This window comes from Idiotropiscis lumnitzeri, chromosome 1, assembly GCF_059441095.1.
Source record: "Idiotropiscis lumnitzeri isolate Australia: NSW breed Sydney's pygmy pipehorse chromosome 1, RoL_Ilum_1.0, whole genome shotgun sequence".
Lineage (NCBI taxonomy): Eukaryota > Metazoa > Chordata > Actinopteri > Syngnathiformes > Syngnathidae > Idiotropiscis > Idiotropiscis lumnitzeri.
In genome coordinates this window covers 44,908,463-44,936,360 of record NC_142391.1, presented here as the reverse complement: position 1 = coordinate 44,936,360, position 27,898 = coordinate 44,908,463, and the positions used below count along the sequence as shown (strand labels likewise).

The 27,898-nt window shown below is 40.3% G+C and overlaps 1 protein-coding gene across 4 annotated transcripts; it reads right to left on the bottom strand.

Moving 5' to 3' along the window:
* Positions 1-1,593: 1,593 nt before the first annotated feature.
* On the bottom strand, positions 1,594-26,878 carry dpp7 (dipeptidyl-peptidase 7). 4 transcript variants are annotated; one of them, XM_088302707.1, is made up of 13 exons: positions 26,266-26,878; positions 23,183-23,372; positions 22,959-23,098; positions 17,801-17,964; positions 16,602-16,737; positions 15,590-15,671; positions 15,318-15,484; positions 14,935-14,995; positions 13,693-13,811; positions 2,718-2,874; positions 2,058-2,122; positions 1,922-1,992; positions 1,594-1,843 (listed from the first exon to the last, which is right to left on the bottom strand). In XM_088302707.1, the coding sequence occupies exons 2-13, from the start codon at positions 23,220-23,222 to the stop codon at positions 1,732-1,734; spliced, it is 1,314 nt and encodes a 437-aa protein (XP_088158833.1). In that variant the 5' UTR covers positions 23,223-23,372; positions 26,266-26,878; the 3' UTR covers positions 1,594-1,731. The 4 variants fall into 4 exon arrangements, with proteins under 4 accessions (XP_088158833.1, XP_088158816.1, XP_088158842.1 ...); XM_088302690.1 differs by having other exon boundaries at positions 23,183-23,306; positions 26,266-26,877; XM_088302716.1 differs by lacking the exon at positions 26,266-26,878 and adding an exon at positions 24,378-25,241 and having other exon boundaries at positions 23,183-23,306.
* Between the last annotated feature and the right edge of the window lie 1,020 nt (positions 26,879-27,898).

Below are 27,898 nucleotides of genomic sequence, written 5' to 3'. Positions count from 1 at the left end.
TGTTTCCCAACTGAATACTCAACTAAATAAAAGGCCAAATAAGTCCGATATAATGCACATAGACTGAGGTGTTTGTGTAGTGATAGCAATTTCAAGCGAGCTATATAAATCCTTGTTCAGATTGCCAGCCAAAATGGGAATTTTAGCCCATCTAGATTAAAACTTGTTGCTTTTTTGTAGTCTGAGCAGTCACAAAGCACATGATTTATTTTCGCGAGATGGATTGAAACCACATTTGGTAGGTATAGTTTCATATCCTATTTGGACCGGATACAAATCAGTCTGGACAGCTCCAAACACACTAATCTGTTTTCAATGCTTGTGATCTCACTCTATGCGAGTGACCCAATCCGCCATAGCAGAGCACGCCAATCGAGGTCCGGAGCGGTAACTAATGGAGCACATTGTAGAAATTGAAAACAGGAGTCGCTGAGCAGAGGAGGAAACGCATTACCTTATTGGTCAGTGGGTAGATAGCGCCACACAAGCAAAGCTTGAGGGGCTCAAAACAAATCCATTCATGAAAGTATTTCATGTGTTACCGCTGTTGCAATTATGACGTTGAACACTACACATTCTGGAGGACGCCAACGTTGTTACGACTGCAACCTGTCAGATGAGTCAATGATGTGGCCTAGTCTGAACAAGGCCAAATACGATTTGGACACTTGCTAAAAAACTGCATTGGACAGTTGGCTCAAAAAATCTGATTTGAGGAGGAATTTAATTTGTAAATGATAGTAGCACTCAAAACAGATATCTGGTTCCAATCGCCAATCGCTTACAGCTCCTGGCGGGCATAAACAAGAAATGAAATTAACAAAAATAGCACCGTATCCGAAAACTGTTAACCAAACGCAGTGGCTAGCATTAGTGCTCCTGCTAAACCTTATTAGTAAATCATGTAAAACAAACATATACAGTTAAACCAAACTGTTTAAACTGATCTCAAAATCTGTTCCATGACTGATATGAGCGCTAGAGAATCTGTGACTAAACGTTAGTGACGTATGGAAACAAACATGTATGTAAATGACAATTTATCTAATCCTAAAAAAATATTTTATTCCTTTTTTTTTTTTTTTTTACACAACGTCCCAACTTCACTGGAATTGTGTTTGTACTGTACTTAAATACACTTGAAAATGATGTACTTCAATTATTCTTGCTCTAACATAACTAAACCAGTTGTATTTGAAAAGCCGTCTTCACTGGGTTGAGATAGATCAGGACTTTGTTTTTTGTTCTTTTTTTTTTTTTTTTTTTAATTATTATGGTTTGGGAAGGGCTTTTTTTACCCCCTGAAGTGATGAGACAAAGAAATTCACTCCAGTGTCACCTCCTGCATGGCGCCCCTAGTTGTTTCTGTCCATTGACAGCAGCGATCGTCACATGGATTGATGTGTTTGCAGAATATAGTCCACTTGCAAAAAGTACAGAATGAATACGAACCTCACGAAATCCATCACAAACAAGTGGACAGATGGACTTTCCTTGTGCAAAATGCGCACCATGACAATAGAGGAATAATCCAATCTACTTAATATAGCAATTTAATAATTAATTAAATTCAAAGGCATCATAGTCCACACATTTATATTTCGCGCTTTTATTTTGAAATTGGCCTTGGCAAACCTTTTAGCTAAACATTTTATATCCACATTGCAGTGCATAAACAGATGTTGAAAATCTAAAAAATCTGTCCAAAAAGCAGAACACCTTTACTAACTATCAAGGCAACCGTTGTATTCTGGTTCTCTCCAACTCCACCCAGTGTGTGATAAGGTCTGCTTCAGTTTTCCTGGCTTCAATTACTGATGCTGGATCAGCAACATTGGACCCTCTGTATTATCAATGAAGAATGTGATGAGATTTTTCTTTCTTTTTTTGTATGACTTTGAGAAGGCAGTATCTTGCAAACCTTAAATCCAGATGATGGGCTGCCCCAGCAATATTGATAGCTATCAATGATGAACTCAAAGACTTGCGCACCTTTAAAGAAAACAAAGCTCTAGTTTTACAGTACACTTAACTCCCTCACATTTTTAATCACTTACCCCTCCATTTGCCCATGGGTCCAGATCACCATTGGAGAAAATTATATTGCTCGCACTGGAAAGCGCTGAACAAAGGCAGACACAAGAGCACAAATAAATCAGTGGCAGTGCCCATTTTGCCCTGCTTCTACCTACACCATTGTCCGCCTGAATTTTAACATCCTAAATGAAATTAATAATATTGTGAATGATGCTATGCACTGCAGTATGTACAGTAAGAATGTTATAAAACTTTTGTTGACAGGAATGAATTTGATTTTGTTTGTTTTTTTGCATAGGGGATTTGAGAATTTATGAGAATTAGCAGTTTAGCCACCACCATCCAAGCAGCAAAAATAATCTTTAATTTTAAGGTGTTTGTTATTCCTAGGGGGTATTTTTTTGTAGTTCAGTGTTATTTTTATATTCCACATTTGCTGTACAGTTAAGTAAAAAACATTTTTTTTTAATAGTTTTCCAAGTTTATCATATTTTTCATTTTGATGTAAAATATAAAATGTTGGGGTACTTACTCTCTATTTAGATTAATGTTCTGTAAAGATTCTTTCAAAATTGTCAATTCAAAAACAATGTAAAGTCGTGAAAATGATCACAATTATTTGTATGCCACAGGTCTGAATGCTGAATAAAAATATTATTGTATATTTTTTCAGTACTCACCATCACCCCAAAACTGGATTTTGAGCCAGCCTGGTCGCGGGATCACACCCCAGCGCTTGGAGCAGTACTGTAGGCGTTCTTGCTCAGTGAAAGTCATTGCTGGAAACATGTCTGTGATGTTGTTGCTCTCATAGCACAGATTTATTTCTGTGCATGCCTGCAACACGGATAAATGTAGAAAACTGCCATTTAAGATTTCACTCAAGAAAAAAATCCAATACATTTTTTAAAGCAATATGAAATATACAATACAATTCAATACAATCTGATTTTAGAGTGCATTTCTCCAACAGATGGAGCTGTAACAAAGCACTTTCCATATGGTGTAATATAAATTAGCAGGTAAGAAGACAATACAACTTTACTTATAAAGCACATTTCACAAGCGCTGGAGCTGCAACAAAGCCCTTTCTATATGGCAAATATGTAGAACGGTCTTTTGGGGTCACAAGGCAATTTATTTCTATTGCCGTTCCCAAGTCTGGGTAAATGGGAATGGTTGGGTGAGGAAGTACATAAAAACATTATCCAAAACCAGATATGCAAATCGCAATAGTGACTTCAGTATCAACTTGATCAGCGCATGTTAACAACCACCACCAATGATTCTGTTGAGCTTCCAGGTGCTGGTGGAAATTGGGCTACTGTTGGTCAAAATGAAGAAGAGGAGGTCGATTGGTTAGGAGACAGAAGAAAAGATGGTTAGGAGTGTTGGACTGAGAATTTGAAATGTAAATCAGGGTACAATGACTGACTTAGTGAGCGGCCAAATAAAATGAGGACACGGGCCAGATCTGGCCCCGGGCCTTAAATTTGACACCTGTGGTCTAAATTAATAGGAACAATGACATTAGGGTGATTCTGAAGATTGAGTATACAAAGAATGATTTCAATTTGATGATTTTCATGCATTGTTTCTCTTTGTCACACACAAGTCGAACGCTCGCTTGTTTTCTTATCGACGTATCACACCTAATTTTGAGGTATTTGGGGAATTATTATTATTAGAGGTTTATTTATGTTTGTATGTGTTAAAGGAGTGGAAGAGTTGAAACCTGGCTAGTTTTATTCGATGTCCTGCATCTTGTGTCACTGTTATTCTGTGGAATGCTGAGTGTGTGGCTGGTGAAGTTGGAAAAAGAAAGTGAAAGAATGTGAGGTTTGGGAGGTTTTAGGTTGGTGCCTGGCGCAGACAGACACCTCGAGCGGGAAGGGGTCGACAAGAAACTGGACCCTTCAGCCACAAGCAGGAGGGGCCACCACTTGAAGAAAGACCAAGAGAAGCAAGCTAAAGTTAACTGCAGCATACACATAGCCAATAGAATCATGCCAGGATGCCTTTGTCTCTGTGTCATTTGCATATTGTGTCTATAAATTAATGCTGAACAGCGAAGACAAAGAGAGCTGTATTGAGAGGGACCCAAACTCAAGTTGTAGATTTGTGTGTTAGGAATAAATCCACTCGTGTGTGAAAATGCCGGCTTCCTGATACCTTTCTATTGCAGAACGAGCGCGCATATTGTTGGATGAGTGAGAGTTGGGTAAAGTCACAAATTGGAGTCAGATTATTAATTTGAGTTTACATTGGTTTAAAATTAAATTCTAACATTGATTTAAAGATAAATTCCAACAATTTATGGTGACCCCGACGTGATGCATGAGAGGTAAAAGAAGTTTGGAACTTCGAGAAAAACCACATGAGACTGGGTCTCGCACGTCCACACCAGGTGATGACCTGAGAAAGGATAAAGTATAAAAGAGCCACACATCCGACCATCTTTCCTCTTGGGCCCACAGTGAAACAAGGTAAGCAGAACCCTTTCAAATTCTGCACATTGGCAACGCTAAATTATAAGAGGAAGGAGGAGCGGAACGTAGTAAGCGTAAAAGTGTTGGACGCTATTAGGGTGTAAAATCTGGGATTTACCTTCTAGCATAATTAATGGCGCAAAAGTAAAGTAGTATAGTTAAAAAAAAAATAAAAAGTGTAACAGTGTGGACGTTAGTAGGGTCTGAAATCTGGGATTTACCTACTAGAATAGTTTGGAACTATTCGTGGTTAAGATACGGTATAAAATCTGGGATTTACGTATCGGGACACGGTTTAAAATCTGGGATTTACGTGTCTGTGTGGAAGCTGTGTGAATATGAAGGCTAAAATTGTTCTGCGTAAGAAGTGGTTGGGACACACACGAGTGGATTTCAAGATGGCGAAGGAGAGTAAGTGTGATAGTGGTCTCGGGTGTGGCACGGAGATTAAGGATAAATTCATAAAAATGAAACATAAAAAAGAGAAGAAAAACATGAAGTAGGGATGAAATAAGAAAAGAGAAAGAAAGAAAGCTAGAGAAAAGAGAAGAAATTGTGTCAGTGTAGAGATTGGAAGTTCAATAAGAAAAGAGAAAGGAACAATTAATGTTCCATTGAAAGGAGGATGATGAAACAGGCAGTATTAAAGAAGGTGTGACTTGAACAAATGAAAAGGATAAGAATTAGGGTCTGCTGTAAGGAGGAATTGAAGAAATAAATATTTTATGTTTCATACTTTAGTTGATGGTCTTTCTATTAAGGTAACTGTAATTAGTAACTGGAATGAAATGCACAGATGGAAATGACACAAAGAAAAAAGATTGGTGTTAAGAAATCATAATTGAATGAAGCTTTTGAGAGCATGAGAAAACTTTGCAAGAGCATAGGTGGTTCCTGACTTTGTAGTTTGTGATTTGATACCTTGATTGGTTGAGTGGCTTTGGTAAGGCTACAGTGAATTTGGAAAATTAAAGGAAAAATAAGAGTGAGAAAGAATTTACAGAAGGCAATGGGTAGAGGTGTAATCGTAAAATCATGAGTGTGCTGTAACAAAGAGTTCACAGCCCTTTGAAGTTAGATGCTCATTCCCAAGTAGGGGGAGGAAGTCAGAGAAAGAGGATGAAGTGATTGAAAAAGTGGAAGAAAAGACGGAATGTCTGAGAGGCATTTATCCACAGTTGCCAGACTCGCAACAGTATGTGTTTGAGCCGCCGCCCGATCCGACGGCGCCATTAATGGGGGGGAGCAGAATGGTTTGAGATGCAAAAGATAACGATTCAAGGATGGCACCAGCGACCATACAATTGATCGAACAGGCTGTGAATAATGAGAGAGAGGGTGCGCGGAGAACAGCAGGGGAGTGTGGAGACGCCCATGCTGGCCCCGGGGGGAAGCACCAGCAGGAACATGTAAACATTTCAGACACAAGAGGAAAAACAGGCATCAATGGCAGTCGTTAACTGATTGAAAAGGAAGATATGCCTTTTGGTGCTCTCGAAAGAAGGTCACAGTCTTTTTGTTTCAGAGGTGTGTCTCGGCACCCCCCTCGATGTTGCTGACGATCTAATCTTCAGGCATCTGCCTCTACTTGAGGTGTTCTCATGTGGTCGAGCATGGGTCGCACTGTGGAGCAATTTTTTTTGCAGTGCTAGTGTAGTAAGGTACGGGATAAAATATATGTATTCAACCTAACAATAAATACAAATTAGCAGGGAATTAGAACACAAGTTAAATACTGAAACATGCAGGGGATGCCTGAGGAACAGCAGGGCGGCGACAATCTTATTAAAATTTAACTTTTTAAGCAAAGGGATTATGGTTTTGGGATAAGTTTTAAGTGAAGTATTCTATGAACATGTTGAAAGAAAATCTTTGGAAAGGGGAATATCTAGCCATTGGAGATTGGTTTACCAAATTTAAAGTTGGACTAAATAGTTTTGTAGATGATTTATTAACTGATGTGTATTAAATGTGACAAAGGTGGAAGACAGATGTTTTTTTTGACTGTACGACGCGAACGCTGACATGACAATTTTAGAGGATATGACATCATTCCATAAATACCAGACTGCTAACATTCGCATCTATGAGCTGTTTGATGTCACAGGTGCAGTTTCGTCAGCTACGTCCTTGAGAGGAGAAACAACTTCACGGGGAGTGAATGGGAAAATCCAGAGACCCACAGTTGTAAATTTTGGCATACGCTGGCTAAATTAAGGCAAAATTATGGATCTGCCAGCACAAATCTCAGTGAAATCAAGGCGGACGCGCCAAGGGAGGGGTCTCTGTGTGGAATTGGAAAGTATCGTTTGGTGAATGAAAGTGTGAAAGAAAAAGTGTTTGGATGCATATGTGGTTTGAGTGAATGTTTAAGGGACGGGCCTCAGGACAGAAAATTGTTTGAGGTCACCGGCAAGCCCTTACAGTACTTAGGATGCGATGGGTGGACAGGCCTGATCAACCTGAATCCCTATTGCACTCCCGAGTATTGATTTTCAAATTGTTTTTGGAGAAAGATTGGAGTAATTAAATTCAAGCATCAAGTGAATGATTGATTGACGTTATTACACAAAATTTATGCAAAACTGAAAGTTTTGGAAGGAAGATAATTTGTCTCTTCTCACTGGCAATTGCCACACCTCCAGTTATCTCCACAGGTTTGAGGTGACATGTGACCAGTGTGACCAGAAGGCCAGAGAATGCTTCAAATAGCGCCTCACCACTACCATCCCAGAGGTTCTCCTCAACAAGGAGGGAGATATAAGATATATTCACATTGGATGCGCGACTAGATAACACACACCCAGTCCAGGATAGGGCAAAATTTTCTTGGATTGTTCAGACTTTTCCATATAATACAGCACCACAGCAGTGATACTTGAAGTTAATGTCGAATTAGTGGCACTGTTTTTATGGAAAATTACTCACTTAACGCAAGGGTAAGTTGTTGTAGAGGAGATATTTCAGACAAAAATGACCCTGAAGTGGTCTCAAGCACGTGTCTCATGTTGGATGTATGAATGTTATTCTGATATTTGCCATTGTATCGTAGTTCATTGTATTTAGGACTAAGACATTGTAAAACACTGTTTGGAAGAACTTATAGAATACCTCAAATTTAAGAACAAATGGGAAATAGATGTTGAAGCAACTTTAGTTGACCATATGTGAAAAATGTTAGGAAAACAAAAGACAGGCGCAAATTTAGAGTGACAAAGCTCTTTCCGTCTCCCAGCAGGGGCAGTAATCTAGTAAAGCCAGGATACTGGGTGCTTGGAAGAAGTTTGAAGATAAGACATTTGTAATTACCCAAGGGGGAAGGAGGGGTTAGTAACAGCTCTCACAGCTGTAAAGATAGCAGAAAGGTCAACATTGGTTTATTTGACACGTTGTAAAGAGGTCACGTTGGTTGAAATCTCCTACAAAGGAGACACCAGACTAAGAGGTTTATACAGAGTTACAAGCGGGACAAAATTTATTTCAGAGGAACTATCCTCACTTGAGGCCGAGGCCAGATCTGCTGACCAGCATGATGGTCACCAGCTAAATGGGGACACCTCAGGTGAGATTGGCTGTGCCGTGCATCAGATATTTCTGGCCCGTTGGGGTCGATGTTGCTGTGTCTTTCAGGTGGGGAAAAGGGAGACAGGCCTGGTCTATGTGGCCAGGGCGAGACGTGAATAGAGTGAGACTTCCGGCAGTGACCCATCCAATAATGTCGACATTACACAGCTGTTCCAGTTGGCCGTCCACAAGGGCGTGCCCCTCCCAGTGGCAGAAATCAGGCGAAATAGTCCATCAATGAGAAATGCTACTCGGGCTAAGTAGAACACATTTTGTACATAATTTTGCACGACATCAGAAAAGGAAAATATGGGATTGGATTAAGGAGCGTGACTAAAATTGTTGTACTTGCAGGTTTAGAAGGCCAAGAGAGATAAGAAAAAAGGAGGCAGCTGCTCCTTCCACTTCTGCTGCTTCTGGGCAAGGTTCGGGTGACGCAGCGCCACAGCAGACTGGCTGCTGTCCATAGCAGGCCAGTCAACGAGGTTGGGATTGCAGTAACAGAGATATGGGTGGTTACAGACGGGGGTTGTGAGTGGGGTGTGCTCTGGCTGCGGGGTGTGGGGTCACTGGGTGATGAGCTGTCCATGCCGAGCCACTTTCTGGAATGTGCCATCCTCCGGTGCCATATCTGTCACAAAGAGCTCCACCAGCGCAGGGGGCGCCACCGTTACCCACTCCCAACGCACTTGACACAAACCCGCTCGTACCCCATTCCATGACAGGGGGCCGCGGAGCGTCAGCGTTCGAGGACTAGCAGGTCCTAGCATTCCGGGGACGGTGGATGGACAAGTTTTCGATGGTGCTGGATATTGGGGCGAGCTATGAGCTCCTTCCGCAACCCCCACTGAGCCATGTGGACTCTCAAGAGTGCCTGAGTCACTGCCATTGACTGAACGAACACTGGAATTCGAGTGGCATTCCCGGATGGGACTGAACTTGACTCTGCACATCCGTCGGAGGGAGCATATGTCGTGCTCTTTTCCTTCCCAGTGGCTAAACTGAACTGAAACATTTGAGGGCAGCTCTGAAACCTGGTTCCCATCCTCCCGCGGTGGGTATGCCCTGTTCTTGCACTGGTCTGAGTGGTTTAGCAACCGCCACCCTTTCAATTCACCAATTGACATATCACATTGTACATGTGATCACAAACATGATTTGGTTTATCAAAAATGCACTCATCCAAATTTAGTCATGAGTGCATCTTGCGTTAGAATTATATATTTGTTATGTCTACTGGCGTTGCCTCGCACGCGTGCCTTGTCCCTGAGCAGCGGAAATGGTATGAATTGTTTACTTTCGCCGAGCCACAAATCGCATTGAATATTGATGAGCGTCATCATACTAGAGGTCTAGACCCCATAGTTGTTGCACAATCGGGAGATCATATATCAGCACCGACTACAAATTCTTTGGTTTTGGGAACATTACTAAATTTCAAAATTTCCAGGGAAGGGTCGCTCGGAAATGGTAGTTCTGTGTGTGTCTCTGCTAGAGGTGTTGTGGACCCAGGGCCCGACTGAGTTGGGGCTCGGCTCCACAGCTCCGCAATGTTTTTACTGTCTCTACCCCCTCCCCCAGTTGACAGAATCAGTGTGGGCACAGCCTGTAGGTGGATTGAGCCAATCATGAGACAATAGGAGGTGAAGACTGCAGCGGTCTTGGAGCTGTCTATGTCTTGTAGAGCACCTTTTCTTCCCATAAAAAAAAAAAAGAAAAAAATAGAGGTTTAATTCGGTATCTGCGTTATTATAGTTTTGGGATTTTTTATTTTAAGCATAAATGGTTACTATTTCATTTGTGTTGCTTTAAAATTTGTCAATTAACAGTCAAAATTGGAGCGTTAGCTCGAGGCTTAATTTGTAATCTCGGAACACAGTTAGATATTTGTACTCAGTGAACTCAGCATCACTGGAGTCGGACATCGCTCCGTACATCAACCTCCGGGTGCTTTCCCGGAGGTGGACTCAATCTCGCTGATAAGGACAGTTTAGAGTTCTGGCTAGAACCTGACACGCCATCCAATTGGGAACTGCGGGACAGAAGTGGTACCATAACTCACAGTTGCGCCCGGCCCCTGTATTTGTGCCCGCCATGGTTGAGCTTAGAGGTTGACCGCCCGGACGGGCAGGTCAAGAGAGGGAATGTGTAGATGGCATGAATTGGATCAAAGTCAGACACTTTCGAGTCTGAACAAAGACGATGACGATGCAAATGTTTAACTTATTGACTATTTTACCTGCTGGCGTGTGCTTTGTGTGGACGATGTTGGCGTTTGAACATAGGATGCGGGATGACAGAAGTGATGGAGCGAAAGGAGCATGTAATGGTATGGTATGGAGCAGAGCGAGATGATGGTAAGACGCTGACACAGACACAACAACTACTGCTAAATCTGAAATGTAAACAACCGACACAGGTGAACACTTGGGTGACAATTTTAATTGGACACACCCATGGAATGATGTGGGAATAAAAAAGAAAGAGCCTATTTTTGACACCCAAGTTGCAAAACAAAATTTCACCTGCCTAAAGTTAAATGGGACTGGCCCTGGGATTGGAAATCTCCAGGAGTCATGGTGTAATGAAAATGTGTCTTTGCCAGTAGGAATCCCTCTCGCTCGTGCTGATGTTTGGCTGTGGTGTGGAGAGAAAGTGCTGTACGATAGGCTTCCCACCAATGCCTCAGGTAAGTGCGCCCTGGTAACGCTGATCATGCCAGTTAGTGTGACAGCCTTAGATATGGCCAAAACGGAATGGGAAGACGTTAGAAAATGGGGAAGAGTCCCCTTCCTTAACAGGAAGAGAAGGGACATGCACGAATGGTTGAGTGCAGGAGATCCCACGTATATAGATGCAATTGGAGTTCCAAGAGGGGTCCCTGACGAGTATAAATTGGTGGATCAAATTGCGGCAGGATGGGAGAGTATTTTCCTGTTTGTTACGGTAAACAAAAATGTGGACCGGATTAATTATGTTCATTATAATGTCCAACGATTGGCGAACTTCACCACCTCGGCACTCCAGGCAGTGCATGAGCAATTGGCTGCCACATCTCTGATGGCATTCCAAAATAGAATGGGCTTAGATATGGTGTTGGCTGAAAGAGGAGGAGTGTGTAGTATTTTTGGGGATCAGTGTTGTACTCTGATTCCCAACAATACATCTCCTGACGGTCGCCTTACCAAGGCATTGGAGGGTCTGCGCACGTTAAGTGACAAAATGAAGGAGCACTCAGGTGTGGACACCAGTTGGTATTCTGACTGGTTCAACATCTTTGGTAAATATAAAAGCCTGATTGCATCAGTACTGATTTCTATCGCTGTGTTTGCCGCTATTATGGTGTTATGTGGATGTTGTTGTATTCCATGTATCAGATCATTAACTGTTAAGACAATTGAACGCACGTTGGGGCCGCTCCCTCCTGGTGGCCAGTACATGATGATCCCTCAGAAGGACCCCCAGGAGGGGGAGACAGCTGTGGCCCTCCGGGAGTCCGGGATGTGAGTATGTGTAGATGGCCTCAGCGACCTGAGGCCATGAGGAGGGAATGAAATTTTCTATTGATTTTTAAGTTTTACTAATTCTCTATTGATTTTTAAGTTTTACTAATTCTCTATTGATTTTTAAGTTTTACTAATTCTCTATTGATTTTTAAGTTTTACTAATTTTCTATTGATTTTTAATTTTTACTAGTTTTCTATTGATTTTTAATTTTTACTCATTTTTATTGATCTTTAGTCTTTTACTAACTCTCTATTGAGCTTTACCTCACATTCTATTGATTTGTAAGTTGTTACTAACTTTTCATTGTTTGATTTTTAGCTCGTGTAACAATAAAATAAGGGGTTCGAGTGATGACCTCAGTTGTCTGAGGTCATGAGAGGGAATAAAGGAGTGGAAGAGTTGAAACCTGGCTAGTTTTATTCGATGTCCTGCATCTTGTGTCACTGTTATTCTGTGGAATGCTGAGTGTGTGGCTGGTGAAGTTGGAAAAAGAAAGTGAAAGAATGTGAGGTTTGGGAGGTTTTAGGTTGGTGCCTGGCGCAGACAGACACCTCGAGCGGGAAGGGGTCGACAAGAAACTGGACCCTTCAGCCACAAGCAGGAGGGGCCACCACTTGAAGAAAGACCAAGAGAAGCAAGCTAAAGTTAACTGCAGCATACACATAGCCAATAGAATCATGCCAGGATGCCTTTGTCTCTGTGTCATTTGCATATTGTGTCTATAAATTAATGCTGAACAGCGAAGACAAAGAGAGCTGTATTGAGAGGGACCCAAACTCAAGTTGTAGATTTGTGTGTTAGGAATAAATCCACTCGTGTGTGAAAATGCCGGCTTCCTGATACCTTTCTATTGCAGAACGAGCGCGCATATTGTTGGATGAGTGAGAGTTGGGTAAAGTCACAAATTGGAGTCAGATTATTAATTTGAGTTTACATTGGTTTAAAATTAAATTCTAACATTGATTTAAAGATAAATTCCGACAGTGTTAATGTTCAGAACATCCATACTGTTACAATGGCTTACAATAATATATATATATATATATATATATATATATATATATATATATATATATATATATACACAGTGAACCCTCGGTTATCGCGGTTAATGGGGACCGAGACCACCCGCGAAAACTGAAAATCCGCGAAGTAGCGGCGCACCTTCAAAAATGCTTAAAAAAAAAAGTGCGAAGTAGCGGCGCACCTTCAAAAATGCTTAAAAAAATAAAAATAAATTTATATATATATATATATATATATATATATATATATATATATATATATATATATATATATACGGGTAGAGAGAGAGAGAGAGTGAAATTCATGTTATAACAAAAAAAAATAATTATTAAAACTTATTATTTTTTTATTCCCCAGCCATTATTTTTGTATTTATTCAATTACTTCTTTTTGTATTTATTTAATTACTTCGACTTTTACCTGCTGGTACGCCGTCCGGTGTGCCCTGTGAAATGAAAGGTGGCATTCTTCATTTATTTATTTCTTATTTTATTTATTCATTCATAACTGACAGCCTCGCGCTCCGCTCATGCCCGGGCGGAAGGTGTTCCTCTTCGGCTTAACTGCCACACACGCCGGCCAAAGCTCTGGTACGGTCCGAACCGCGCGAAACGTCGCCCCAAATCGTGCCCAGGGGAACGTGCTCTTCTTCGTCCACTCTCCTCTTCGGCGCACGCCGGCCGTCTAACCGCTCCAGCGCCTCGTCGTGCCGCTCGGCGAAACTACAATGCCCCCGAATATTTTTTAGACCCGCGAAGCACTGAACCCGCGAAAGGTGAACCGCGAAGTAGCGAGGGTTCACTGTATATATATATATATATATATATATATATATATATATATATATATATATATATATATATACTTTAGGGGGAAAAGTGCCTAGTTTCACTCAACATTGAAGGTTGATGCACTGCTGTATTTTAATGTTGGTCACGATGGTGATACTTTGAGAGGTAAATATTTTTTTTACATCATACTAGGTGTAAAAAGTTTAAAAACGACTGCTGTAGAAAATGAATGGATGGAAAATTGTGTCTCTGCAATACATATATATTGATCCTATTACCTGATAGTCCCAGGCCATGCTGTCAAAGCCAAGTCCACAGCCAGTGGGGTCAGCACAGTCTACATACAAACTGTATGCATCGAAACAAGTCAGCAAGCCAGTTGAGTTGTACACAATCGCTGTAGAGTGAAACATACAGCGCTCTGAATAAACAGTTTTAGCAGTTATCTTCGTCACATGCTGTACACAGTAGCACCACTGTAATAGAGTTTTCATCGACAACTATCTCCAAGCTCTATTTTGGCTAGGGATAAAATGACTGCGGTTATTTATTTTTTATTGCGGTAAAACTTACCGGGGTTAGGGTTTGAGAGACAGTCTGACATGCAAGTGTACAAATGCACACGTGCAGAGCACTGAATTACTTTGTTTTATGTCAACAAATTATTGTGGTGACTTTTGCATATGACAGCCCCAGCTGTACTGTACAACTGTACCAGACCAGCTTCAGTTTGGAGTGGTTGACGTGTCACTACATGCCGGTAAAAAGCAATTATTATACAGTAATTTTGTTAATTTGTAAAATGTTACTCCGACAGTGCAACCTCCTATTGGTAATATCGAAATAATGTCCATTTCGTCTTCTATTCTAAGTACTTCACATTCACCAGGGTAAACAGTACAAGTCCTACTGGGAAAAGAAACTAATGTGGAGAATGTAAATGGTGGTTAATAGTTGCTATCTGTATGCCTGGTGAAATGTATACAGTGTAACCTCGATTTAACGCATTAAGGGGAAGGGGTCATCCGTAAGGTCAGGTTCTTAAATTAAAGTAAATAGTTTTTGTGGCTTAAAAATACCAAGTACAGTAAAAAAATATAAATATAGATATATCAATAGATAGTGAGTAAAAGCTTGAAACCTGTTTGAAAAGTTTTAAATGGTGCCATGAGCGATGTTAGTGCCCTTTCACTTTAATTTCCATTATGATTGGATTCCATAGATAAGGGCTTGAAAACAACTGTATAAGGCACCAAAAATAGCATGTTCAAAAGACATGTACACAATCTTACTCCATTAAACAATAGCCATTGATAAGAATACACAACTCGGCAATACATGGACCTGTCTCTGTCCGTTTATTGCGCCACAGCACCATTTCCTGGCTAGGTAGCCGATTGCAGCTAATTTTCATTGAACTGGACACAATTTTCTGTTCATTAAATCTGGAGTCCATAGGTTACTGCTCCGTTAAACTGAAGATCCACTGTATAATATTAATCAGATAGTCATCACTGTACCTGCAGTATCCCTCAGGTTAGTAAGTAGGTCAGATCCACGGAGCATGGTTTTACAACCAACCTGACAAACATTAGAACATAATATTTACTTGTTTGAGCTAACTAGTGTAAAATGTGCACATCTGTTCTGATGAAATGGATATAACAACTGAAAACATCCCTGTTCAAATACCAGGTTTTGTTATATATAGAATGAGACAACAATCATTTTTTTTCAAAACATTTTCCATGTTGTGACCTCTGACCCAAAAATAATCAACCGAAAAAAAAAAGATATTTTCAAAAGGGTTTGTAAAAATAATTGAGATAATGAGGTTGCGTAAGTGTGCACTCCTTCTTATATCGCAAACTTAACACTATCAAGAATATAGTCAAACCTGTACCTTCACAGGATTGGCAGGCATGTTGCCCATGAAATGAGTGCTGTAAGGATAATCGAGCATGGCCATCAGCGTGAATGCGTTCCTCAGCAAGCCATTTAGCTGGTGGATGTCTTGAGCAGATGATGGACGATTACACAGGGAGAATGTGGACTGAATTTTACTGTAATCTGACAAAGAAAACATATAAACAAAAACATATTTAAAGTCTAAAATCTTTTTTCCAATTTTATATTTTTATTTGAGTAGGCCGAGGAACAAATCACAAAAATTACCCTGCAGTTCACTTAATTCCTTCAGACGATGAAATGCTCCTTTCACAGCATATTTGCATTCTGGAGAAATGGCCTCAAAATCCTGTTTAAAAAAAAAAAAAAAGCAATGTTTCCAAAAAAATACTGTGAGTTTCTTGCAATTGTAATGTAATCTGCAAATAGTGTTCTGTTTGCAAGAAAATCTTTTTTCTGTTTTTAAAACTGATAGGCCTTAATTTACTAAAGGTTTGTGTTTGCAAAAAATGGGCATAAACTGATTTGTAAATACTGTCTGAAAGGCACATGCAAACCAGCACTGTGCGTAAAACAAGGAGATGCAGGCAAAATGAACTTGTGTAAAAAATTTTGAAATGCCAGAAACAAAAATGATCACATAATGAATGTATACACTATATTTTATTTAATTCGTTCTTTCATATCATTTCACGCTTACTCCCATGTTACTTTTGTTCAATTGATTTACACGCGAGTGGTATTGCCCATGCAATGGAACATGAACATAGTTCAACTGTAATACATAATTAAATATCCCAACGATTTGTGGTTTACCATTTTTCTATGGACAGTAAAGGCTAACGACTGCCTCTGTAGTACAATGAGCGTCCAAAAATAAATTTATCACATCATGTAATTCTAAATATTGTAATTCCTACTCAGTTTCGATGCCAGCACCCCATCTCACCTTTCCCCAAATTCTAAATAAAAAGTCAAGAGGAATAAAAATGAATATTGGGCTCTTCAAAAATTTCAGTGAGTTTTCTTTACTAACTTAAACTCGGAACAAATATTTCTCTGTTTTTTTCAATAACTGAAATAATATTCAGTGGGATAACTGCTGTTTCTGAAAATAGTTTCATGTATGTGTTGCATTGAACTGACCAACTTCTGGCACCTGTCAACTAAGGGTGGGTGATATATATATATATATATATATATACACTGTGACTAATAATAATAATAATAATAATCATAATAATAATCATAATAATAGAAAAATAGCACGCCAACTTACAGCAGTGACATCTCTAAAAAACTGCCTCGGGTCCCCCAGCCCAGCTGTTGACAGTATAGGTGCACTCGCAGCAAGAGCTCCAGCCACAAGATTTGGATACTTTATTCTCATATAGACGGACAGCATTCCACCGTAACTGGAGAAGATGATCAGACCGATGCACGTTAGATTAAGATTTAAGACTTCGACAATGGTTCTGAAGAAAACTAACTGTAAAAGCACTTTAGTGAATCATTTCTACTGGCACAGGACATTATGTTGGGAATTGTTTGTCATGCTAAGCATAGATATCCAATTCATGGTTGACTCCACTGTAAACTATAACAAAGTTAAATTAAAATCTCACAATCTTGGTGAAACGCAAACAGTATTTTTAGTGTAGGCAGAATATCATTGCATGTCACTGCTCGGCATTGTTTTTCACCATAGGCGTCAGTAATGCCGAGAGCATAGACTTCAATTCAGGCATGACAACAACAACTGAATTGGGGGGGTTGTTGGCAGGCGGAATAGGAGACAATTGACTACAACTGACTACTCCTATACTTGAAGCATCTTTTTATTCCTGACCCTATGACTTTAGGCCACAAACGTTGAGGAAAGATTCTATATAGATTAAAAAGCTGCTAAGGTGATTCGACTTCCCAGAGAGCCACTGTGTCACATGCTCAAAAACATAGGTGCTGATTGGCCAAAGAGGAGATCTGTGTTTCCGCGATTGCTCCTCCGAAAGGATATGGATGTCTGTCATAGCTCATTTGAAACTTAATCGTAAGAACTGCACTTGGTTTGAAAGAATGAAAAGTGAAACCATATACAGTGGTAATTTGAGTAGTTTCAGGGAAACTGAAATACATTTTATAATTTGACATACAGTTTCAAGTTTATTGGACTTCAGTTCCAAACTAAGGAATTCAAATTTTACAATTCAGGTTCAGTTTTTCAATGCTATGATTCAAATGAAATAAGAATTCAACTTATATAACTCAAATTTATTTTTAAGGCAATTATTCGAATTTAGCAATTCCAATTCAAATATTAAAGATCCTCATTCACTTTGTGGTGGCATGTATTTCATTCAGCCCATAGTTGAATTCTTAAAGTAATTAATTAAAAGATGTGATCTAAAATCAAGAGAATTTAATATATACAACAACCTTTCGGAAGCTCGATGAGGATGGATTTCAGGGGAATCTTACCTTCCACCAAAAACGAGGACTGGGCATTTTGTGGCTGACAGCTCATGTTTCAACACACTGATCATGACAGCATAGTCTGCAATTGCCTGTTCCACTGTCAACAGGCCAATCTGAGGGATGTTGAAGGAGTCATTGCCAAAAGGGAGAGACTTGCCATAGTACCTCTGTGAGAGGGAGAGCAAGCACAAGACATTCAAGCTAGGTTAGGTGACATGTGTCAAGACATGGCTGGACAGGAGAATTCAGTCCTTCTAGAGACATGGTTAAAGCAGAGCAGAGGGAGAAGCAAAAGCTGATAAGGCTATGAAAAGATCATTCTTTCGGATGCTAATAAATGATTTTTTTCTATAGGGTATGCACCCCAATGATAGTTTGACAGCATAAAGCTGATAACCATGCCTAATGACAACAAAGACCTGATTGTCAGATGTCTCCAAAAGATTATCCTGACAGGCTAAATTATACACTGCAAAAAAAATATTTTTAAGAAAGTTTGAGGATTTTTTCCCCAACAAGATAATCTTCAAGAATTTTCCTTCAGAAAAATAATTTCAAATGAAGGAAAATTATGAAGCCTTTTCTAAAGATTTTACAGCTATGTTAAAAATATATCTAATTACTCATGAGTTCAAATATTGGTTTCCACCATAATTTGTATAAAATCCCAGCAGAAGAGCAATACTCGTTTTTAATTTTAGGGGAAGCCCAATTACACAACTTCTCAAAAAAGAAATTTGGCAATAACAGACCAATCAAAGTTACAAGTTACAGCAGTTTTTATTTTCAAGCACGTCACATGCATTACTGACACAGCATGCACTACACGACATAACTGAATGTTCTGAGGCAGATCTACTAGAACAGGGCTCGGGAACTCGGTTCCTGGAGAGCCATATCCTGATTGTTTAAGACCTCTCCCTACTCCAAACACATCGGATTCAAATAATCAGAGTCATTTCAGGCTTCTTTCTACAGAGGATGTTGATGTGCGGCTGATCGTTTGAATCAGGTGATTTTGGAGTAGGGAGAATTCTAAAACAGGCAGGATATTTCTCTCCAGGAACCGGAGTTCCCTACCCCTGTACTTGAACATGACAATACAGTTTTTCAACATGTGCCCATAATGTAGATCTGTAAAAGAAAAAAAATCATACTAATAAAAATAGTTAACTGGTGAAAAAAGCATGACAAACAAGCACCTAATTTCACATTACTGATACAGACATGAACTACAAGGCTGGAAAGCGGTTTCATATTGCCGTTTTCGAGTCAGAATTAATATTTTGCACCTCATTAGTACATATTGAATAGCAAAACTGAGACTCAAAGTAGTGATGTGTATTGAGAACCTCAAGTTCACAAATGTTTACTTGAAAGAGCCCGCACATGATTGTCAATTAACTGATTGTCAATTAGTCACTGACTGCATGAGCCAAGTTTGCAGTGAGAGCTCACAGAGGAGAGTTGTCAGGACCGCTTTCCAGCCTTGGGGAAAGTGGATTCTTAATGTGCTGACACGAGAAATGTTGTTGATCAAAGTATTTATTGTGACCGTCAGGCAACAATCAAAGAATCACTATAGGGAATATTCTCTTATCAATTTCGTATAATATTAGGAGGATCTATAACTACAGCCGTCGGAATTGACGGAAACGAAAAACGCTGGTGGACACAGTCACACCAGGAAAGCAATAACGAAATAACAGAAAGCGCTTGCAAAGCAAGGAAACCGAAAACGAACAATGGTTTACCACAAAAGGGATAAGATAAATCCAAAAGCGAGCACAAGAACAAAAAGCGAGCCGAAAAATAGCTGGAAATAAAGAACAACACAAAACACGCAAAGACTATACACGGAGTAAATCGAGGCAAGAACTAGAGCAAGGTACATGAGCATGAGCAACGTGGGATAATAATCCGACGCGGACATGTCCGCAACGGTGGCTTAAATAGTCAGTAATCAGAGTCTTCATTCGTCGCAGCTGCGTGGCTCATGAGCGCGTCTCGCTCGCGGCCGGGTCACACACGACAGGAACGAGCGCCGTCGGAACACGCCCACTCAGCTGCAACAACAACAAACGGATCGTGACAAGAGTAGGGCTGGGTGATATGGCTGAAAACTATATCGTGACGCATGTTTGTTAAATCGGTCGATAATTAATTATTAATATTATTTTTTAGTCATTTTTTTTTTTTTTTTTTACTATTTACTAATGGAAATAAAAAAGGGAAAAGGACTGAATTCCAATTTGTTTTATTTTAAAATGTACTACGCACACCAGCCTCCCTTGCGACAGAACTCTCGTGTGCTGGAGCTACGTGCCGTTTCGTCCAGTGCGTGTCTGCGGAGGGTGCTTGTTAGCGGCTTAACTGCTATGTCCACCCGGGTATAGTACGCTTTTCGCCTGTAGTCAGCTGGACACATTACAGTAGACTGCAATTTGATGGCAACCAGTTCAGGGTGTACCTCGCCTACAGCCCGAAGACAGCTGGGATAGCCTCCAGCATGCCCGCTCCCCTTGTGAGGAAAAGGGGCTCAGATAATGGATGGATGGATGTTACAGCAGAGCTATTTTTAATCAACTTTGCATGGCTTCTAGACAAGAAAACGTTTTCGATACTGTTGTCTGTTATACACAATCTGAATTTAAGAAATTAAAGCTATATTAAAAAAGAAAAAGAAATCATTTTTTATGGTGTCATATTTTTCATTGTTTAATAAAACCCTTTGCTTCAGTTTCCTCAGATTAACCTGCAAAAAAAAATAAAAAATCCCCGAAGTTAGGTTGCTCCTCAAATGAAATTGTTGATTCGCAAAACTAGTGGTTCGGTACGCCGAGTGAATTAGTTAATTACAGAAATAGCACCCACAACTGACGCTGCGCCCTTTTGGGTGTGCCTTTTGGCCATGAAAATATGGTACTTTTAGTCGACGAAAACGCAAAAAGGTTTTAGTATAGTTTTAGTCGACGGAAACTCCCCAAGAAAAGTTTGTTTAGTTTACGTAAATTTAGTCGACGAAAAGTCCGTTTTAGTTATATAGGCATACAAGGTTTCCTCTCAATAGCAAAGACTTTTTGATCGACTACTAAGGATTATGTATGATAAACAGGTAAAAGTGGTAACAGTGGAAACAATGCACATTGCTCCAAAATATGCCGAGAACCAAAACATTTTATTTGGCATTATTTCACTTAAAGCAACATAAATAAATTAAAAATGTAGACTTGTAGTAGACTCGTTCTAATACAGTAGCATAAGTACAAACTCCAACAAACTCAAACATCCATCCATCCATTATCTGTACCGCTTCTCCTCACTAGGGTCGCGGGGATCGCTGGAGCCTATCCCAGCTGTCTTCGGACAGTGGTCAGGGTACACCCTGAATTGGTGTCCAGCCAATCGCAGGGCACACATAAACAACCGTCCATACTCACACTCATACCTAGGGGCAATTTAGAGTGTCAAATCAACCTGCCATGCATGTTTTTGGAATGTGGGAGGAAACCGGAGTACCCGGAGGAAACCCACGCAGGCACGGGGAGAACATGCAAACTCCACACAGGAAGGCCGGAGCCAGAATCGAACCCACAACCTCCGTATTGTGAGGTCATTGTGCCGCCCCTCGATCAAACATGTCTTCTTTATGTCTTCTGCAGAGTTGGGCGGAACCTCCAGCTTTCCAATTTTAGACAATTTTTACGAGTAACTAGGTCGCAGCCGCAGAGTGGGGGCAAAAAAGGGTCACGTGCCCAGCTCTGGAGGTTTGCATTGAAAGTGTTTGTGGGTAAAATGTGCTGTAACTTTAGGACTCTGTTGCTAAGACCAGGTATCCATGAGAATTGTTACTTTGTCTTTGCACTCTACAGTCCAGCCAGCCATCATGACCTTATATTTAGGACATGTGAAAATGATCAAAGTTTACCGTATTTTCACGGCCATAAAGCACACTTTAAAGTCTCAAATTTACCCCATAACAAATGAGGCACCTTATCGTGCGACACGCCTATTTTATATGCTGGACAACTCTCTCAACTAGTGAGCATGTTCTTTTGGGGACTGCAGAGTGCATGTTAGCACACCCTGCTGTTCAAAGTCTGAGAGATCTAGGCTACAAATTGAGTGTGACAAATACATTATGTGAATGTCTTTTCGGTGATGGTGCAAGAGAAAGCTAGACAAAAGGGCAGCTGTCCACAATGTCGTAGTCTGTCTTATCATTCATGTTATTGCAAGCAAGAAACATCACAGGTTTAGACAACAGACTGCAAATAAATAAATTAATTAATTAAAAAAACAACACTGCAAAGCACACCACTCACATCTTTATAACCTGATAAATCTGATAATCTCCCAGAATGCCTCAGCGTGATAATCCCCCAGAATGCCTCAGTACTGTTTTTGTGTTATTTTTATTTCTTTTGGTGATAGGAATGGCATGAGATAAGCATATTTTGTGTTAATTTTATTTCTTTGTTTCATTATTTGCTTGTATGCTGTTCAGAGATATTTATGGTTTTGATTTGAAACCATGACTCTAAGGACAGTGACATCCCTCCCCTGCCGTAGCCAATTAGATGTGTTGTCACAACATCCCTGATTGGTCTGAGTGCTGCTAATAACAGACATTAGTGTGTGTGAGCTAGCATGAGCGCTAGCATGCGCTCGCTGGCATGCCAGCACGTGCTGCGTAGTGCGGTGAGCCCAGTCTAAGTATTAAATACAGAAATAGCACCCTCAACTGGTACTGCGCCTGCCCTTTGACAAAGCGTGTCTTTTGCCCGTAAAATTACGGTAGTTTAGTTCTTGAGAAATTACTTAAATTAAGTTTTCCGCTTTTGTCACTTCCTGTTCTTATCCGGTGCACTGATTCGCTGAACAGTCAATCACAATGCTCATATTGAATTGGCCAAACACACCCCTCCCCCAGACGTCATTGCAGGCTAAACCAAACAGATGGCGTGTTCGAACTTTGCCACAGCCGACGGCGGATTGGTGTGTAGAGGCCTTCAGGGTGTATAATCTGGACAAGATTTTCCGTCTAAAATTGGTAATATCTACCAAATGCCTGTGTCATACATTGATGAGGTATATGAGTTAGGTTGGTTGGCTGGTTTATCTTTTGCCACACAAAGACAAATGATGTGCTATTTCTTACATGTTCAGCAAATATGACCAAGGCTTCCTGCTGAGCAGCCAATTCGGTAAGAAATCCAGAGTTAAGGGCAAATTCCCAGATGTCCCCCTCATTGCCGGTGTAGAAGAAAATTGGACCATATCCAGTATTCCAGTATTTATCTGCAGAGGGAAGCAAGACAGAAATCAAGGTCAAATTATTCTTGTTTGTTTGAAAAGTAAAAAATGTCATTGGTCAAAAGTCACCAGTGATCAGGTATCGCTGGAGGAATGTCCCATTTCCCATCGCATTAAAGTTGAAGTGGTCGACGCTCTGGGTGAAGTATTTTTCTTTGAAAAAGGTTTGTGTCTGGGATCCATGTATTCCATTCTAACAAAAAACAATACATTCATGGCAGCCTCACCCAGCAAGCTTGGCACAAGTATGACGAAACATCTGCAAATAAAATGTTAGTGTTTGTTCAAGTTTGAGTCATAAAAGAGTTTACCTTAGCCAGAATCCTACATTGCATTTTATCCAAAACACATTGTTGATGTTATTGTGTAAAGCGAAAGTTAAGCGACGATTACTTCTGGCTACAGTCCTGCTTCTCTGTATGTTGAGACGACGAAGAAGAAACAGCAGCAACCATAGAAGCAATGACAGAAACTTTCGATTTGCACAAAACAATAAAGGTTTAAAAGAGCATTAATCCACCAGTATTGTACCTTTGGCTAGAATGCACCATGGGATTCTGGTTAAGGTAAGCTGATTTAGGATAAAAATTTACTTTAAGATAGTTATTAGCAGGAGTGTCCCAATCCAATATTTATATCAGATACAAAAAAAAAAACGGTATTCGATTTTATCGATCAACATCCAACATCTCTGATATTAGCACTCATAGACAAGCAGTCCATTCCATATAGTCACAATACTTTTTTTTTCTTTTTTTAAGTATTTTTTTATTGAAATACATATTAAATTTTACGGTAAAAATAAATAAATAAATAAAATCACCAGTGCGCACACTGATGTCATTCACTTGAATGACAGTCGTAGCGAGGCTCCCTCGGTGGTCACCTGCACGATTGCAACAGTGTAATAGATCCGTAAATCCAATTAAAAAAAAAATTAAATAAAAATGTAAACCTGTATTTCGGGTTTTTTCACTTTTCGCGGTAGGTTCCTAGTAGGGCTGGGCGATATGACCTAAAATCAATATTGCAATAAATTGGGCAATTTTACCTCGGTAACGATAAATGCACAATAAATTCCCCCTGAGGACCAAAATCAAAATAAATGCAGGAAATGCATATTAACTGCTTTTTTTCATTGACCAACTGGTACACATTACTTTCAATGAAAAATAGAAGTACAAAAATCATTTGAATAAACATTCAAAATAGCATGCTTTGCATGACTTGAACAATGTCACAAAGAACAGGAGAAAAAGGGTACCTCTCACAAAATCTTTTTATGTAAATATATTGTGCCGAGGTGCTGTAATGCCATTTGCAAAGGCCTAGATTTGATATCTTGTAAACAATATAAATAATGCCATGTGCAAAGGTGCTAGTCGCCTGTAAACAAAATGCTCAATAAAATGAAAAAATGTCAATGAAATGCCAATGCCAAATAAACAAGTGTGCTTCATCAGGAAAATGCCGTCTCGAGTACTCCGGTGCGCAGTCGCCACTTGTCGTCTATGTACTGCACATTCAGGCTCAAACAGGGATCCATGTTGCGACTCGACCACAAGTCGGATGCGGATGCAAAATGCTTGACATGTCTAAGCTCCCGTCCCGATGTTGTCCATATCGGGAAGTGCTGTTTGCGGCAAATATTTTCGTACCTCTTGTCGGCTACGTTCATGAGGCGTTTAAATCTTGTGCGCTCCACTGTAACGAGAGGAGCTCTATCTTTAGCTATGTGCTAGGCTATCGCGTCCACCACTGAGACGTATTCTCGTATGATGTCGCCTCCGTTAGTGGGCTGTTGTCACTTGCCCAACCTTGCTTCTCACTTTGAACTTTTAGCACAAGCTCCAAGTCAACAGCATAGTTGTGTTGTGGGTGTTGAAAAAGAAAAGGTTGACGCGCTGTTTCAGGTGCTTACGACGCACTTTGTAGTTCATGTTCATGGAACCCAAAACATTTCCAAACGACAGATGTCCAATATCTTTTCGGGACAAGCACGACAGGAACAATTTCAACTAACGTTACTTCGTCTGCAGCCGTGTCAACCGCTTCAGGATTTGAATCGCCAGCAACGAACGCGTCTTCTGTTTACATTCTTCTACAGCGCATGAGTCACGTGACTACATGCGCTGGAGCCGTCTTAAAGAGGCAGGAACATCGCCGCAGACAGAAAAGACTTTTCTTTTTCTTTTTTTTTAGACACCGAATTTACCGACATGGGCAAAATGATGTCGGTCATTCTAATACATTTCGGTAACGGTAAGTTTTCGGTTTATCGCCCAGCCCTAGTTCATATCCCAATTAACTGTGAAAAACTATATAGAGTATATACAGGAAAGTCAAAAGTGCAGGAACATCGTTAATCTACAGTATGAAAACAGTAATTACACATGACAGTTTGAGAAGTATCGCAGCTCTTTCGCACTTTGTTCAAAATATTGTATGCTGTTATTTATTCTTTTTCAGTAAACTGGTGGATCAGTCAGTGGCACACAGATGTGCAACGTAATGTGCAACAAACACTGCATAGTAATTGCATTGTGGAAGAACGTCATTATTTCTGCCTTATCTGGTATTCATTTTATAACATAAAACTGCTTATCCAATTTTCTCAATGGTAATCAGTATAATTTATTGAATATATAAAAAAAACGCTACAATTTACTTCATGTGGTAAATATAAGGCCAAAAACTTGGAAGCCTTATAAAGTAACTTTAGGTTGAAATGCCACTGAAAAAAGTGCCGATTTTTCACAACCCAAAGTTGCCATTTTGATCAGAGCAAATTTTGTAGCTGCAAGAGGGCACTGTATGCTGATTTTGTTAAGTGTAGTTGTTTGTTAAATCAGTGCAATACTATTAAAATATATTTTGCATTCATGAAGGTCATTAAAATGTACTATTGCTTTCGAAAAAAAGGACCGTGTGAAACTTTGATATTTGTTCAAATTCATGAAAAACATAAACATGTCAATGTTGAAAAATTAGTAGATCATCTCGCTTGTGGTTGCGGAGGGGGGCTAGATTTGATGTTTAGCCCCCCAAGGCCTATGAGTTGGTAATACGGCGGCCAGTAAGCAGAGACGATCAAATAAATCGCTACACCGGAGCAAAAAGTGGAATAAAAACGAATGTGAAACTGATATTACCTTGAGATTGTTGTGTGACTTCGCTTGAAGAAGCTCTGCAGTTAACAACGTCAACATGAGCGCTCCGAGAAAGGACTTCATGTTAGCGACTGGCGCTCTCTTCATGCACGCTGTCTATGTCTACTGTGCATGTCACATGACAGTTGACTGTCTTATTGAACGTTGTGCGTGTCGTTTACCATATAAACATAATGTATAACTCCAAAGTAATCAGGAAGGAGATGGTACACCGAGAGAAAACGGGCACTGTCAGACAGGAAGTGGTGGGGTAGAATTCCAAATAATAGCCTGTAGGAAGTGGTGGTAGATTTTAAAAACAAAAGCAAATACACTCACAGACCAACTTGTAAAATGCGCGTTAAAAGCGGTTCGTAACGGCATTGTTTCTTTCCTTTTGTGACGATCAGGCAGCCTATTCTCATCACTTTTACTTTATTCCTTAGAACACCGAATCAAATTGTAAACACGCATTAACTGCAGTGTTTTCTCCCTTTTTGCTGCGATCGAGTTAGTGTGACAGTCACGTGATCGTGTTAGAGGGGACGCTTCGCTGTCGTTAACCTGGGCACTTATATAATAATGTAATAATGAGATCTGTACTAAAATGTCTCCCCCAAATAAAGACGAGTGATTTGAGAATCTTTTGCGATGAGATTTACGACAAATTGGCACGCCCCCTTTGGGCGCTCGGCTGATTTTTTTTTTCCGGTTTCAAGGTCTACGTCACAGAAGGGAATTTCTTAATCATTAATAATTTAAAAAATGACATTGATTTGTTTAATTCCACATTTAATTAGGAATAAAAAAATGACACTTTTATTCATCCATCTTCTGTACCGCTTCTCCCCACAAGGGTCGCGGGAGGGGGGGGTGCTGGAGCCTATCCCAGCTATCTTCGAGAAGTAGGCAGGGTACACTCTGAACTAGGAACTGGTTGCCAGCCAATTGCAGGGCAAACAGAGACAAACAACCATCCGTGCTCACACTCATACCTAGGGGCAATTTAGAGTGTCCAATCCGCCTGACATGCATGTTTTTGGAATGTGGGAGGAAACCGGAGTACCCGGAGGAAACCCACGCAACACGGGGAGAACATGCAAACTCCACACAGGATGCCGGTCTCTCACTGTGAGACCATCATGCGAAGCAGTCGGGCCACCGTGCCCCCCACTTTTATTATTTAATTTAATTCCATGTTTAATGAATGAACAATTAATTAGCAATGACAATTTTAATCAACCATACCATGTGGAATTTATTCATTTAATTTTGGCACTGGGCGGCACGTTGGCCTGACTGGTTAGCATGCTGCGGTCGTGGGTTCGATTATGGCTCTGGCCTTCCTGTGTGGAGTTTGCATGTTCTCCCCATGCCTGCGTGGGTTTCCTCCGGGTACTCCGGTTTCCTCCCACATTCCAAAAAGCATGCGTGGTAAGTCGATTGGACACTTTAAATTGCCCCTAGGTATGAGTGTGAGCGCGGATGTTTTTTTTGTCTACGTGTGCCCTGCGATTGGCTGGCAACCAGTTCATGGTGTACCCTGCCTCCTTCCCGAAGATGACTGGGATAGGCTTCAGCACCCCCCCCCCCGCGACCGTGGTGAGGTCCAGATCATGGATAGATGGATGGAATT